Here is a 14,979-nt window from a genome sequence, read left to right on the forward strand (position 1 = left end):
CAAATTCAATACAGTAACACTTGGTATGAACAGGGACAGCAATTATCTCATGCATTACAAGGACTGTCTCCCTTCCTTTGATGTTCATAATTATTTGAGGCAAGACACTTAACATCCCCCCATCCCCGCCTTCAGTTCCATGTATTTGATTTGTCAGTTTTTGTTGCAATTCATTTGGACCTCTGTGCTATATAACTGAGTCTGGACTGGAAATGCTATATATCTGAAGAAGTGGGTCTGTCCCACAAAAGCTCATCTCCTAATACATTAATTTGTTAGTCTTTAAAGTGCTACATGACTGCTAGTTTGTTTTGTTTGAAAAGGATGGTTATTTTAACTCTGCGGCAAATTCCCGTCACCTGTTTCTGCATTGCATTTCTCTCCTTTTTAGACTGTATTTTCGAAACCAGGCAAAAGGTGAGACAGATCGAGAGCGGTTGCTGCTGGCCTCCCAAGTTAGCAGTGAAATAGCCAGTGGGAGGTTCCCTGTCAATAAGGAGCTGGCTTTGGAAATGGTGGCTTTGATGGCTCAGGTGAGCAGCCAGACTAATCTGCTGTTGAATACTGGTATGAGAAGTGGTATAGAATGTGGCTGCCAGGGCATTGTTCTCCATCCCCTAGGGAAACCAGTGCTTTTCGTTTTGGACTACCCAAAGACATTGTATCTTGTGATGTTCTTTCTCTACTGCATTTACTTCTGTTATGTAAAGAACCTGGTGCTGAAGGATAGGAGAAAATTCACACTTCTTTCCCCACAGGCTACAATGACCCTGCCATTTTCACATGCTCTACGATAGGTACAAGTACTATTGTGCAGCTAGTTGGACTACACATCAGCCAAGCTATATGGTGCATTATCTCAATTAAGCAATTATGACCAGTACAAAAGGGTTGGTGCTTCTTCCCAAACTCCTCACATGCAGAATGAGTTATGTTGTGGCAAATCAATAACCCCATAAACTGAAACTAAGCTAAAGAGAGGGGACAAGGTAATCTGTTCCAGCTGTTTGTGCAAGGAGTTAATCTTTGATGTTATTTTCTGCTTTGATGGCATGTATGCATCCATCATTCCCTCAAGGGAACTCTATTCTAGCAAGAGCCTTTGGAAAACACAGCCAGCCTGGGAAAGCCCCAAAACAATTTTGTATACCAACTCTGATGGAGATATTAAAATATCACTGTTCTGATCTTAGCCTAATGGTCTGAGCATTCCCTGCTATAGTGCCATCAGCCTAGAACCTCACTCTGGAAAAACATCTTGCAGGGTCCTAAATTAGGTCTCCGTATGTACCATGTTACTGTTGTGGGTTTATTCACATTGTATGGCAAGTGGTGGCATGAAAGTCAGGGCATACAGTTGTCTACACTACGGTTGGGTCTGCACGGAGGGGTATTGCCAGCAGCTTCACGCTAATGAGCAGTCTCACAATTGCAAATGGCCACTCATTAGCATACTGGTGCAGCTAATTACCATAGCTGTGTGAGATCTTGCTGCCAGCAGAAGCTGCTACCTGCAGTAAACAGGCCATGTAGATGTGCCTCTGCTGGCAAAAACCCTCTCTGTCGCCAGCCCCTTATGCTAGGCTGTGAGGGTCATGCTTGTATGAGAGGCCGAGAAACTTCCTTCTTTATTATCAGCACAGCGATTGCATCTAGCCCTGAAAAAAGAGCCCCAACATGGAGTGGTGGCTTCTTTCTGGCACAGAATATAGCAGGAGAGGCTGAGATTATTTTCGCAGCACTGGCACCAGCCTCTGCCCCTCTGCACTAGGCTGTCGGGCTTGTGCTTGTATGAGAGCTGAGAAACTTCTTCTCTGCGGTTCATATTTGTAGAGAGCCAGTCCCCTCCTCCCCCACAGGCGCCATGCAGTTGGGGGTCTATCCCACGCCCAACCACATCATGTGGCTAGTCCCTGACCCAATATAAGCATCATGTCCTGGCTTGCGCATGGTGAGGGCTCCAAAGATGGGAAAGATTTTTCACAGGCTGGTTGTCACTGATAGAAGTCTCCCCTTACAGCAAAGATTTTCAGGGTCTTGCTGTTGCTAGGGGGGAGTCAACCCTCCAGGCTACTCTCCCACCCACCCCTGACACTCCTGGGAGACTGTGGGAGGGCCAGTTGAGATGGCACAGTCACCTGGATGATCCCAGGGCAGTATGACATCTCCTTCCTGGCGCACTACACCTTTTGAAGCCAGACAGTTTGGTTTTCCTTTGCCTGGGACTCCCTACTTTTCTTTCTTTCTCTCTGAAAAAATGGCTGTTTGCTTTGAATGGGAGGGGAATGAAGGCAATGCAATGTGGGAAGAGGACATCACATACCCACGACCATTTATGGGGCATTTTTTTCCCCACACTGCACCAATGAAAATAACTCGGAACATGACAAGGCTGAGGGAACTGTGGGATAGGTTCCCACAATGCACTGCTGCAACAGTCGATGTTTGGCAATGTAGTGTGGCAGCAATAAGTCAACTTTGTGGGAAGTTTGTGGGCAGGTGAGGATACTCAAATTCAAATTAATGAAACCCAGCATTAAAAAATTGATTTTAATAAAATCAAATTTATATCATAGTGGAGATGTAGCCTATGTCTCTTACAGGACTTTAACTGACCTTCTGCAGTGGCCAAAGACAATGATGAGTCTGCTCACTAAGCTAGTCAGAGACGAGTAACGTGAAGAGCACATTTCTTAGACAAAGAAGGAGGGCAGGTTCTCCACCTAGTTCTAATGGTGTTGGAATGCAGCAGGGCAGGGAAACTCAGAAAACTAGTTGTGACTCTCCAATCATTAATGGTGCTGAGGAACCGCTTTAATTTGTGCCATTGCCATAAGATCCCCCTAAAACTTTATCCCAGTGAGGAATCTCCTCCCTACTTAGCCCATACCTTTTTCTTGGGGATTCTGGGAGACAGCTGGCACAGGAAGGAACGGAGCCACTTATACCAGTAGAGTTCCCCTAATCAGGGAGAAGACACTGCTGTCAACTTTGCATTGCAGCAGACTGAGCAATCTTGCTTCAGTTGTCTACAAAGAAGCTGGTTTCTTATTGGGCAGTTGAAAATACAGCAATGCATAGAGATAAGCTTTCCAGCATATGGTGTGGCTGGCCCCAGTCTGGTTTTATTCTTCACAGAATACAAAATTCTTCTTCGAGTGATGTCCTGTGGGTGCTCCACTGTAAGTGCTGGGCTTGTCCCCGCGTCGCGGATCAGAGACTCTTCATAGCTGTATTTAGCCAATCTGCGCATGCGCTGCCGCTGCGTCTCTCCATTTGCACTCTTTTAGTCACGTGCGCGGACCTGGCTCAAGCCAGTTCCTCTCAACTGCCCCGGCTGCAGATGGAGCTAACTGCCTCTCCTCAACTAGATGTCATGAGACTGTTTATTGTCCTTCAAACTTGTTCAAAGTTCTCTCTCTTGTTGGTTTTTGGTCCATTCGTTATTCCTTTAAGTTTAAAAAGTTAAAGTTAATGTTCCAGTTGCACTTAGAGCTAAGTTTCAGTTGTTCCTTATTACCGATTGCATAACCCGGTTTATGAACTGTTTGTCTGGAGCCCTTCTACCATGCCAGGATCTCAGGGTGCCAAAAAAGTGGACAATGCCACGAAGCAATGCCTGCCTTGAACAGTGACTCGGAGTGCATAAGGTGTTTGGGAGAGGGTCACATCCCTCAAAAGTGCCGGCAATGCACTAAACTAACGGTCAGAGCTCAGCACGACCATGAGATATGCCTGAAAATGATATTGTTTGACAAGGCTCTTCCACCCCCAAGTGAAGAACCTCCTATGGCTCAGGACCAGCCTATATTGAAATGCAGGGCTTCGTCTTCAACTGCCCTGCCCACCAAGAATCTAAGACTTTATCCACCTGGTCATTGCCTGCAATCTCGCAGAGCACCTCTGGAGACATATTAAAGCCCGGCACTTGCAGCACCACTTCAGTAAAGCCTAAGCCAGCCATGAGCAGTAAGGTGTTGAAGCCCATGGCACCACATTTAAGCCCACGAAATCTTTGCAACCAAAGGTGCCAGCCACTTCAAAGCACCCAGTTCCGAGTCCACCGGCACCGATAACAGTTTCAGCACCAACTCTTGCGGAGCCGACACTGGCCCCAGTGGCACCAGCCCTGACATCTGCACTGCCGGTTCAGCCTTCCCCGTGCCGACCTGTGGCACCAACATTGACACCAGAGGTTCCTCATGACCCCACACCAAGAAAGGCACCGACTAAGGCATGGCACCGCAGTCCTTCCCTGGGTTTGCCATTGCCAGCTTTTTCACCAGCCTTCTCTCCATCTCAGAGAGGTTCAGCACCGAGATCCCTCCCATACAGTTGGGATGCTTGGAGAGACATAGCCCACGCTACTCTGAGCTGCGCAGACCACCTTCCCCCTTTCTATTGGCAGCTTATTGCGGCAGGAGGCACCAACATCTATCCCCCTCGCCATCTCCATCTTCTAGGATCTCCTGTAAATCATCCTACTCATACTATAGAGGTCCCTCATGGGACTGACGCAGAAGCTCGTACAGGTCACTATGCTCCCATCGCTCTAGTAGCTGTTACCACCACCACTATTACTCTCCCAGCTGATATTCCCCCAGCTGGGAGTCTTCTGATGGGTCTCGATCCTGAGATCATTCTGTGTCAGGCCATGTTTCTCCTTGGCTGTTACATGCCTCAGCTCTATCTCTGCCGCCATGGTCCCCATCACCTCAGAGGCCGCAGGCGGAGATGACACTAGTGTCAGATGCAAATAAACAGGAGCTGGTAACGTCCCCCCCAGCTCAATCATCCTCGTTCCCAGACGAAGCATTCATCCCAGGAGATGTTATGTCCATGGATGGCATAAAACAATTTAATGAGCTATTTAAGAGAGTGGCTGTCAGCCACGAAGTTCTTCTCACCAAGGTTCCAGAAAAGCAGTGCAGACTGCTTAGGAACTTGCAACCGGCTCAGTCTTCCAAGGTGGCCATACCCATGGAAGAGGGCATCTTGGAGGCGGTTCATTAAATATGGCAAACCCCCACCTCCATTCTCCCTACAAATAACACTGGACAAGAAATACTTTGTTCCCCTCAAGGGGATGGAGTTCCTATTACAATCAAACTGATGGTCAACACTGCGCTCCATGGGTTGCGCACCTCCCCCAGTTCTGCAGAGCATCAGTGGACAAGAAAGCCAAGAGACTTGACATCCTGGGCAGGAAACCATACTCGGCCACATTATTACTTCTCATAGCAAATTATGTGGCCCTGCTCTCGAATCACAATTTTGATAACTACTCTAAATGAATGCCTTTGTTAGAGTATCTGCAAGAAGCAAAAAGACGTATCTTTAAACCTGTGGTGAAGGAAGGCTATACCACCACTAGGACAGCAGTCCAACTCTCCCGAGATGTAGCTGATACAGCAGTGAGAGCCACAGCCGCAGCACTAGTCATGCGCCACGCATCTTACTTACAAGTCACAGCAATACCTAAGGAGATGCAAGCAAAAGTTCAGGACCTGCCTTTGGATAAAAAGAAATTATTTGCTGAGAACAAAGATGCTGTCCTTCATTCCAGCAAGGACTCCTGTACAATGCTGCGCACTCTGGGAGTGTATACCATCCCTTATCAGAGGTGACACTATCTCCCTTACCAGATGCGTTATGAAGCCCGCTTCTACAAATCTCCTCTGTTTCAACCATCCAGACCTTACAATCAACCTCGTTCCCAGCAGAGGCCGCAAAGGTGCAGAAACCAAGGCGGATGTAGCCAAGCCTCTCAGTCAGCCAGACAGCAGATTTGATTCATGGGTCGAGAGCAACAAAGTCGCCACCGTCACCTCACAGACTCCCAGAATATTCCATCACAGGTTGAGGCCCTTTTCAACACCAATGGGCATCCATCACCACTGACAAATGGGGACTGGAGAGTGTTCGCTCAGACTATGCCATCCCGTTCATCAACGTCCCACGTCCCACACCACCTACCCTATCCCTCTTCAGGGACTCCTCTCATGAGAGCATGCTACATGAGGAAATGGGTCAGCTCCTCTCTATAGGAGCCGTGGAACAAGTTCCCCACAACTTCGGGGCAAAGGGTTTTACTCCCACTACTTCCTCATGCAAAAGAAAAGTGGTGGCTGGAGGCCGATACTAGACTTACGCCTGCTGAACTGGTATGTGAGCAAGCAACAGTTCAAGAAGGTGACACTGGCCTCAGTCATCCCAATCCTAGACCTTAGTGATTGGTTTGCTGCTCTTGACCTCCAGGACACCTACTTTCATATCACTACTCATCCTTCTCACAGATGGTTTCTATGATTCATAGTGGGGAAGGACCATTTCCAGTACAGGGTACTCCCCTTTGGACTTGGTGTTCTCCAAAACCCTGGCAGTAGTAGCGGCTCACTTGTGTCGCCAAGGGGTCATGATATTCCCCTATCTTGATGACTGCCTCGTAAAAGGCCCTTCTCCCGTGGAGACCACATGTATGGTGTGTGCCACACAGTTGGCCTTTCACTCTCTAGGCTTCCTTATCAATGAGAAAAAGTCAACTTTCCAGCCTACAGAGAATCTGGAATTCATCGGGGCTCGACTCAATGTGACCACGGCAAAAGCATATCTGCCCGTCCACAGGTTCTAGACCATCCAGGACCTTGTGGAGATCCTCATGAGCAGCCCTACTGTACAAGTGGTCATATGCCTCAGACTCATGGGACACATGGCAGCAATGACATTCATGGTACAGCACGCCAGACTCCATTTTCATGCACTACCACACTGGCTGGTTACAGTATACAACACTGCCCACCACAGCCTTCACCGCACAGTGGTCCCTCCCCCCCACATCATGTCCTCACGTCCTTACTTTGATGGTGGAGCAAGGAGAACCTTCTTTCTGGGGTTCCATTTCACCCCACGCAACTATCCCGGCTTATTGCCGCAGACGCCTCCCTCTTAGGGTGGGGAGCCCACATGGACACTTTTACGATTCAAGGGTGGTGATCCCTGCAAGAATGCCTACTTACTGCACATCAGCCTTCTAGAACTCAGAGCCATTCTCCAGGCCTGTCAGCACTTCCAACAATACATTCAAGGAGCAGTGGTAAAAATATTAACCGACAATGCGGGGACAGTGTATTATATAAATTGCCAGGTAGGGGCCCACTCACATTCCCACTGTGCAGAGGCAAGTTGACTATAGAATTGGTGCATTTGCAACAACATCACACTTGTGGCATCTCACTTACCTGGACTCAGCAATGTCGCTGCAGACTCTCTGGGCAGACACCGTGCACCAGATCACGATTGGGAATTCCACAGCAGGGTAGTCCACACCCTCTTCCAATGCCGGGGTACTCCCCTCATTGATTTCTTTGCCACCTGTCACAACAGGAAATGTCACCTTTATTGCTCCAGAGTGTGAGTGGGACAGGGATCATTAGGCGACGCATTCTTGAGGTCGTGGAAGGGACCTCTCTCGTATGCCTTTCCCCATGCAGTTCTTGTACCCCGGGTACTTAAAGCCAGAATGGACGGGAATACCCTGATACTAGCGGCCCCAGCGTGGGCACGGCAACACCGGTTCCTACTACTGCAGAGGGTGTCACCATACCCTCCGTATCCTCCCCCCGTCTTACCGGACCTACTGACACAGGCGTGGGGATTCCTACAACATCCTCAGATTTGCAGATTACATTTTATGGCTTGTTTCCTAGCTGGTTCAATGAGTCCAAGCTCCTCCGTTCCGCAACAGTCAGGAACATCTTAGAACACAGCTGGAAGCAAACTGCTAGAACTACTTATCTTTTTAATGGTGCAGCTTTGCTAATTGGTATTCACTACAACAAGTGGACCTGGCATTGTCTTCCCTTAATGCCATCTTGGATTATATTCTGCATTTAAGAGACTCGGGGTTGGCACTGGCCTCCTTAAGAGTGCACCTTGCGGCAATTGCAGTGTTTAAGGGTCACATCAAGGGGTTCTCAGTGTTTGCTCACCCAATTACTAAGAGATTCCTTAAGGGACTCATAAATATGTACCCCCCATGTAGACCAACTCCTCATTTGTGGAGTCTTAATCTAGTTCTACAGGCATTGATGAGACCGCCATTTGAACCCTTGGTGACCATCCCCTCAAGCTACTTACCAGGAAGGTAACCTTTCTTCTCGCCATTGTATCTGCCCATAGAGTCGGCAAAATATCAGCCCTCATGGTGGAACCTCTGTATACAATCTTCACTAAGGATGGAGTAACCCTTAGACACCATCTGGCCTTTGTTCCTAAAGTCTCCTCCAACTTTCACATCAACGAACCTGTGTTTTATCCTAAACAGCATTCATCACCACAGGAAGCAGTACTACACACTCTAGATGTTCACAGGATGCTTGCCTTTTATATAGACAGGACCAAAGCATTTTGGAAAACAGTATGCTTGTTTATATCATTGGCTGAGCACTCCAAAGTTGAGCCTCCATGATCCCAACAGATAGCTCATCTCATTACCGCCTGCATCGCCCAGTGCTATTCTTCCAGGCAGACGCCTCTGTCGATGCAACCATGAGCACATTCTATGAGAGCTGTGCCAATTTTGACAGCTTCCTTAAGGGACCATCCCTCAGGGATACCTGCAGAGTGACTACCTGGTCATCCCACGATACTTTCGTGGGATACTACACTATCCGAGACAGATGGGCTGTGAATACTTTGCTAGCCACAGCAGTCCTTTCTGCTCCATTTATATGGTGACTCCTTTTGTCTTCTATTCCCTCCTCCATTTACTGGGGAACTGCCCCACGGTCACCTATAACGGAGTACCCACACGACATCACTCGAAAAAGAAAGCAAAGTTACTCACCTTGGTGCAGTAACTACTGTTCATTGAGATGTGTGTCCTGTGGGTGCTCCGCTACCCACCCTCCTCTCCACTTTGGAGTCTGCCTTGTTTGTCTGTTCTCCTTCACACATTCTGGAGCGGTTTTGAAGAATGGGCTTGAGCCAGTCCGCACACGTGACTAAAAGAGTGCAAACAGAGAGATGCAGCAGGAGTGCATGCGCAGACTGGCTAGATACAGCTATGAAGAGCCTCCGATCTGCAGCACCAGGATGAGCCCACCACCTACAGTGGAGCACCACAGAACACACACCTCGAAGAATGACAGTTACTGCTCTGAGGTGAGTAACTTCGCGTTTCCTGGACAGGCCTATGCCCGAGAGTCACTTGCTGTCTATGGAAAGGATGCTGATGCTAGAATTTGTCACTTTTCACTGTGCTATAAAATGAAACCCCTTAACATTCTGTTGCAGGTGGAATATGGGGACTTGGATCGACCAGTGTCTTCAAGCCCTGGGGGTACCCCACAGTCCAAAATGCAACATATTCTCCAACACGTCTTGGACAAATTCTATCCCAAGCGATACAAACAACACATTACCTCTGAGTATCTCAGGTGAGATTAAGTCTGGCCGTGTTTGATTTAGATAAGTCTCATTGTGATGTGACAAATGATCATGATACTAAGGCCCTGAGAGATGTTTTTTCCTTGAGAGAAGATGCTACCATATGGAAATAGCTACTATATGAGATTTTGCAGCTACTGTTGCACAGTGGGGTTCTGGTCATTGGCTGGGACTCCAAGGAACTATCACAATACAATTATGATGTGGAAGCAAAGAACCTCTTCATATCTGGCACAAGCATGGCATAAGATTCTACCAAATCGCTACATTCACTAACATTTTGATATGTGGTGCAGTGGGTGAAGTGAATCTTATATTTTACACAGACACCAACAACAGAACATTATTAAGGTCGCAAAGTAGGGTTGCCAGCTCGCTACTTACTCAGGCCCTACCAATTTCACAGCTTTGAAGAACACATCATGAACTGTGCAAAAAGCTTCTCCCTGTGAAATCTGATGTCTCCTTCTACCTAGAAATGCCCTGTCAAAGGGGCCTTCCTACCTCGGACTCGATGGGGGAAGTACAGGACCTGTCTCTCCCCTGCAATCTGCTGTGGGGGAGATAGGGGGCAGGGCAGACCCCCTGACGCTGAACACTGTGGGCCTGGGCAGCAGCTTGAGGTTCCTGCAGCTGTGTGTGGGGTGGGGATGCAGAGTTTTTTGCAGCTGTGCAGCGAGTGACAAAGTCCTCCCATGCGGGTCAGGACTAGGAGCAGGGCACCCCTAGCTGGGGTGCTTCTAGCAGCACAGGGAAAAGCAGAGCTGCTTCCACCTCTTGGAACCTTTGGCAATTGCAGGAAGTTCTGTGGTTGCTGCCCTCAGAGCTAGACTCTGATGGCAGCAGAGAGGTGAGAGTGGCATTCCCAAAACTTTCCCACGAGAGGTTTGCATCTCCCCCCCCGCCCCCCATCCCCACACCCTTGTGGGGCGGGACCCCAAAGTTACAATACTATAAAATTACAATTTTCAAATCCTATGGCTGCAAAACAGGCCACAATGGACCATGAATTGGGTAGGGCCCTGGTAATCACTAGGCTCACCGATGGGAGGGATAAAGAGGGGAATTGCATGGGAACCTGGCAATTCAAAGGGACCCGGAGCTCCTGGTCATTTCCAGTGCAACAGTGGCAGTGGCCAGAGCCCTGGAATCCTTTGAAATGCCACAGAAGTGTGGATCCACGTGGGTTTGAGAGCTCGGGGGAGGGCCCAGCACTGTTCTCCAGGAGACGCTAAGGGCTAACTGCCTGTGGCCTTGCCCCATCCTGAGCATGTCCCTTCTGGGGCATGGAGCTGGCCCCACATCTCATCCCCATGCCTGCAGTGGCTGTTGGCCCCACTGTTAATCAACGCAAACCCAAAAACCCCTGCCCTGCCTGTGTCCCTGAATCCCCACCCTGCTCACTCCATCTCTTCTCCCTCCATTGCTCACCCTCCCCCACTTTCACTGGGATGGAGCAGAGGTTTGGGGTGTAGCGGAGGGGTCTGGGCTTTGAACTGGGGCCCAGGAGTTCAGGGTGTGGGAGGGGGGCTCCAGGCTATACCTGGGGCAGGGCACAGAATCATAGAATACTAGAACTCTTCCAATCTGTCCTCACCCGAGTCCTATTTTTCCCCACCCATCTCCTCATCTCAGTTCTGTCCTCCTTGCTATATTCCATGCTACCCTGTCCCAGTCTCTGCTCTTCAGGCTTCTCAGCGTAGGCCCTGCCTCCTTGCACAGGAAGATCTAGTTTCCCCATTCTTCAAATCCCAGTCTCCCCTGACTCCCACTCCCACTCTCCTTTCCCATTCCCCACGCTTCCTGCGATCTGGCTCCCCGTCTCATCCTCAGGATCTACATCCAATCATCCCCCCTGCTCCATCTGCTTACCCAGTTTACACCCCACACCTCCACCTCATCCCAGTCTTAGTTCTCTCCCTGCACTCCAACTACTTATCCGATCTGTCTCTCCTCCCCCTGTTCTGTTCTTCCTCAAACACTGCTTTCTAATCCCAGATTCCTTATCCAGCTAATCACAGTCTTCCCCAGCTCCTTTTTGAATCTGTGTCCCTTCCTCCTCTGGTCTGTTTCCCTTACTGGGTCTCAATCTCCCCTGCCAGCTCCTGCTCTTAAGTCTCTTTGCCCAGTAACTAGGGTGGTCATTGAGAAGACAGGAGAAGCAGACTCCTAGCTCTCATCTTCAGTGCTCACTCCATCCTGACTCAGAGCACCCTGAAATCTGGTCCTGGCCTAGAATGTGCTCAGTCACTCTCTGAGGATAGCACATGCACACTGTGGTCACAGATAGGAGCTGTGAAGGTCTGGAGCATGCTCGTTTGCTCTGTGAGAATGGCATATATGCAGCCTGGTTACACCTTGGAGCTCTGAGCTAGTCAGGCATGCTCAGTGAGGAGGGAATCTTTGGAGCATTTAGTAACTAAAACTGAGAAAGTCCCTGAGCACGTGTTTTATGATTTGACCAAATTGGGGTAGATTTTCAAGGGGAGCTAAAAGGCACAGCCTAACACAGATGCTGCTCAATTGCCAAATTTCAAATCCCTGATCCCAAGTATGGGTCACTGGATCTTTTAACAGAAAAGGCTACCAGATGTTTTTTAACCTGTGTGAGAGAACATATTCCACCCCGCCCCCGCCAACTACTTTTACGTGAGTGAACCATTTAGCTAAAGTTTTCCAGAAAGATTCACCATCAGGCAGATGCTGAGCCTGGAAAACTTCAGCCCAAATGGTTAATGTCTGACAAACTTCTAAACAACTGAATAAGAGTTTATCTTAGAGGCTATGCCTAGATTACAGCAATTTGTCAACAGATGTTATGTTGGAAGAGATGTTCCGACAAAACTTTCGTCAACAGATCATGGACAAACTGCCAAGTGGATCACAAGAGCAATCTGCTCTGTCGACAGAGAGCGGCCAGACTGGCCACTCTACTGGCAAAACGGCAATCTGGAAGCAGTGCAGATAGGGCTGCCTGATGTCCTGGAAGCCCGATCTGTCAAGAGAGGTCCCACCAGAACATCCAGACGGGCTCTTGACAGATCTCTGTTGACAGAAGTGTTATGCCTATTAGGGAGTGGGATACAGCTGTCAACAAAATTGCTGCATTCTTGTAATTTACTGTCAACAGAATATCTTGGGAATCTGGACACTTCCTGAGTTCTGTCAACAAAACACCAGTTTTGTTGCCAAAACCCTCTAGTGTAGACATAGCCAGGATGTGCTGGGCAACCTAAATAACAGGCAGTGGTACCAGCTCTGCCTGCAGTAGTTTGAGACTCTTCCAGCCCTTCAGCATGAAAAACACTGTATAAATGTAACGTTATTTTTACTATGAGTTCTTTGAAGACAAGAAAGAGCATATGTCATTATGTAACTTGGATTCCCACAGGCAGCTGGCTGACAGGCTGGCTACAAAGTGGATGGTGCTACGGGGATGCTCTCCACTAGAATGCATTAGAATTTATTTGACGGTGGCCCGGAAATGGCCTCTCTTTGGAGCCAAGCTATTTGCTGCTAAGGTAATCAGAGGTGGCTTCCTTTTAGAGTACTTTGTTTCTTTACCCCCAAGTTAAATTTGTTCAGCTCAGCTGCTGTTATAATCTTTGCTAAAACAACTCATTTCCTTCGGGAAACTGGTAGTTATTTAGAGGCCCCGCATTTTCCATACCATTCTGTTGAGCTGACCAAGCTGTATTTAGTTTCCCCTTTGTTTAGCCAGACTACAGAAGACAAATATGTTTTAGAGACATTAGAGGATGCTAGAGTGCCACAAATTACACACTGAAGCTCTTAGGAGTCAGAACTTGTCCACGTGGACACAGAGTATGGAACAAGCTAGTGTGGGGCAGATATATATTCCAGCTTGCTGCAAACTGTGTTGCAGACAAGTCCTTTTGGATCAATACTATGCCCTTGATGACAAGGGACAAGATGGTTTAAAAATAGTATTCCTGAAGTAACTGCCAGTGGATGGGAGGAGAGACAGGAGGAGGAAAAAACCTCAGCAAATCAGACCCCGTAGCTGGTAGAAATGGAGAAAACAGACTTTTCAGCTCTGCAGATAGCAGCACTGTGCAATAATTCCTATTCTCCTATTATATGAGGAAGGCAAGTGGTATTACTGTCCTGACTGTACAAAGAGAAGTTGAAGCACAGATTGGAAAGTGAATTTACCCAAATATTAAATGCCAGTACCAAAGCCAGAAATAGAACCAAGGAGTCCTGGCTTCTAGTAGTTTCAGCCCTCTTAAATGGAGAGACTTATTCCTAATACACCTTCCCCTATCAATAGTAACAGAGATAGCCGTGTTAGTCTGTATTCTATGAAAACAAAAAAGCAGTCACATAGCACTTTAAAGGGTAACAAAATAATTTATTAGTTGATGAACTTTCGTGGGACAGACCCTCTTCTTCCGATCATAGCCTTACCAGAACAACGTCTGTTCTGGTATGGCTATGATCTGAAGAAGCGGGTCTGTGCCACCAAAGCTCATCACCTAATAAGTTATTTCGTTAGCCTTCAAAGTGGTATGTGATTGCTTTCTTCCCATTTTAAGTTATGTTTACACTGCAATTGTGAGGTGTGACTGTTGACCTGAGCTAGGTCAGATCAAGGTGGCTCACTAAAAATAGTAATGAAGATGCAGGAGCACAGCTGACAGAATGAACTATGCACTCGGGATCGAAGGCAGGCTTACATTAGGATGATTAGATTGTGCTGCCACAGCTTCTCTGCTATTTTTAGTGAGCTAGGTTGTGTTACATCTACATGTGCTGCAATCACAGCTCCTAACTGCAGTGTAGACATACCCTAAGGCCAGGTCTACACAGAAAAGTTATATCAGCATAGCTGCATTGGTTAGGAGCATGCAAAAACCCCACAGCCCTGACTGACATAGCCGTGCCAACATAACACTCTGTTGAGACACAGCTAGCTCTGTGTAAGAGGGCTTCCGTCATCACAGCTAATTTTGTTCAGGGAGGTGACGTTCCTATACTGACTGAAAACTCCCCAGGCCAACAGACTATGCCAGTACAGTCCCCATCGTGTAGTATGCCCTTAATTATATACAGTAGTCGTGACCTTTTGGTCTCTTGCTTTGAGGTCAAATTAGATGACTTCCTGAAATAAAATCCTAAAAGTACAGTCCTTCTGTGCAGTTGAACTGGAAGTCTCCTTCAAGTTCAGAAAGCATGAAGACTTCCTTAAAAACTGAGTGGCTGTCACCAATAAAAATAAAAAAAAAAGGATTTGGAGTCAGTGGGGTTGAAAAGCAGAAGATACAATAATTCCATCCAGAGTGTGAAGAAGAAGCTATTTGATACCTTTGTGATGGCTACAGTGCCAGAACTATGTATTAACCAAAACAATAACACTGCACAGAGTCACACGAGAAATCAGTGGTATTAGCCATAACAATAATGCTCACAGTATCCCGTGTTTAGCAAACAATGACATGTTTTTGATAAAACAGACATTCTGATGAGATTAAAAACCTTTACATGAGCATGATCCATGTCAAATCATTT

General features: G+C 47.7%; 2 protein-coding genes across 2 annotated transcripts in view; one reads left to right on the plus strand and one right to left on the minus strand.

The window, feature by feature from the left end:
* The window catches only part of TMEM229B (transmembrane protein 229B), a 193,545-nt gene extending 186,171 nt beyond the window's left edge, over positions 1–7,374 (minus strand). Inside the window, exon 1 of the mRNA XM_074997208.1 lies at positions 7,239–7,374. The gene's annotated coding sequence lies outside the window, so the exon portion shown is untranslated. The remainder of the gene's footprint in view (positions 1–7,238) is intronic.
* PLEKHH1 (pleckstrin homology, MyTH4 and FERM domain containing H1) overlaps positions 1–14,979 on the plus strand; it is an 84,953-nt gene that overhangs the window by 64,767 nt on the left and 5,207 nt on the right. The window contains exons 23-25 of the mRNA XM_074997210.1: positions 392–533; positions 9,295–9,437; positions 12,839–12,968. Of these exons, the coding sequence (XP_074853311.1) occupies positions 392–533; positions 9,295–9,437; positions 12,839–12,968 (415 nt within the window). The remainder of the gene's footprint in view (positions 1–391; positions 534–9,294; positions 9,438–12,838; positions 12,969–14,979) is intronic.

The sequence above is a fragment of the Carettochelys insculpta genome, chromosome 6 (assembly GCF_033958435.1).
Source record: "Carettochelys insculpta isolate YL-2023 chromosome 6, ASM3395843v1, whole genome shotgun sequence".
Lineage (NCBI taxonomy): Eukaryota > Metazoa > Chordata > Testudines > Carettochelyidae > Carettochelys > Carettochelys insculpta.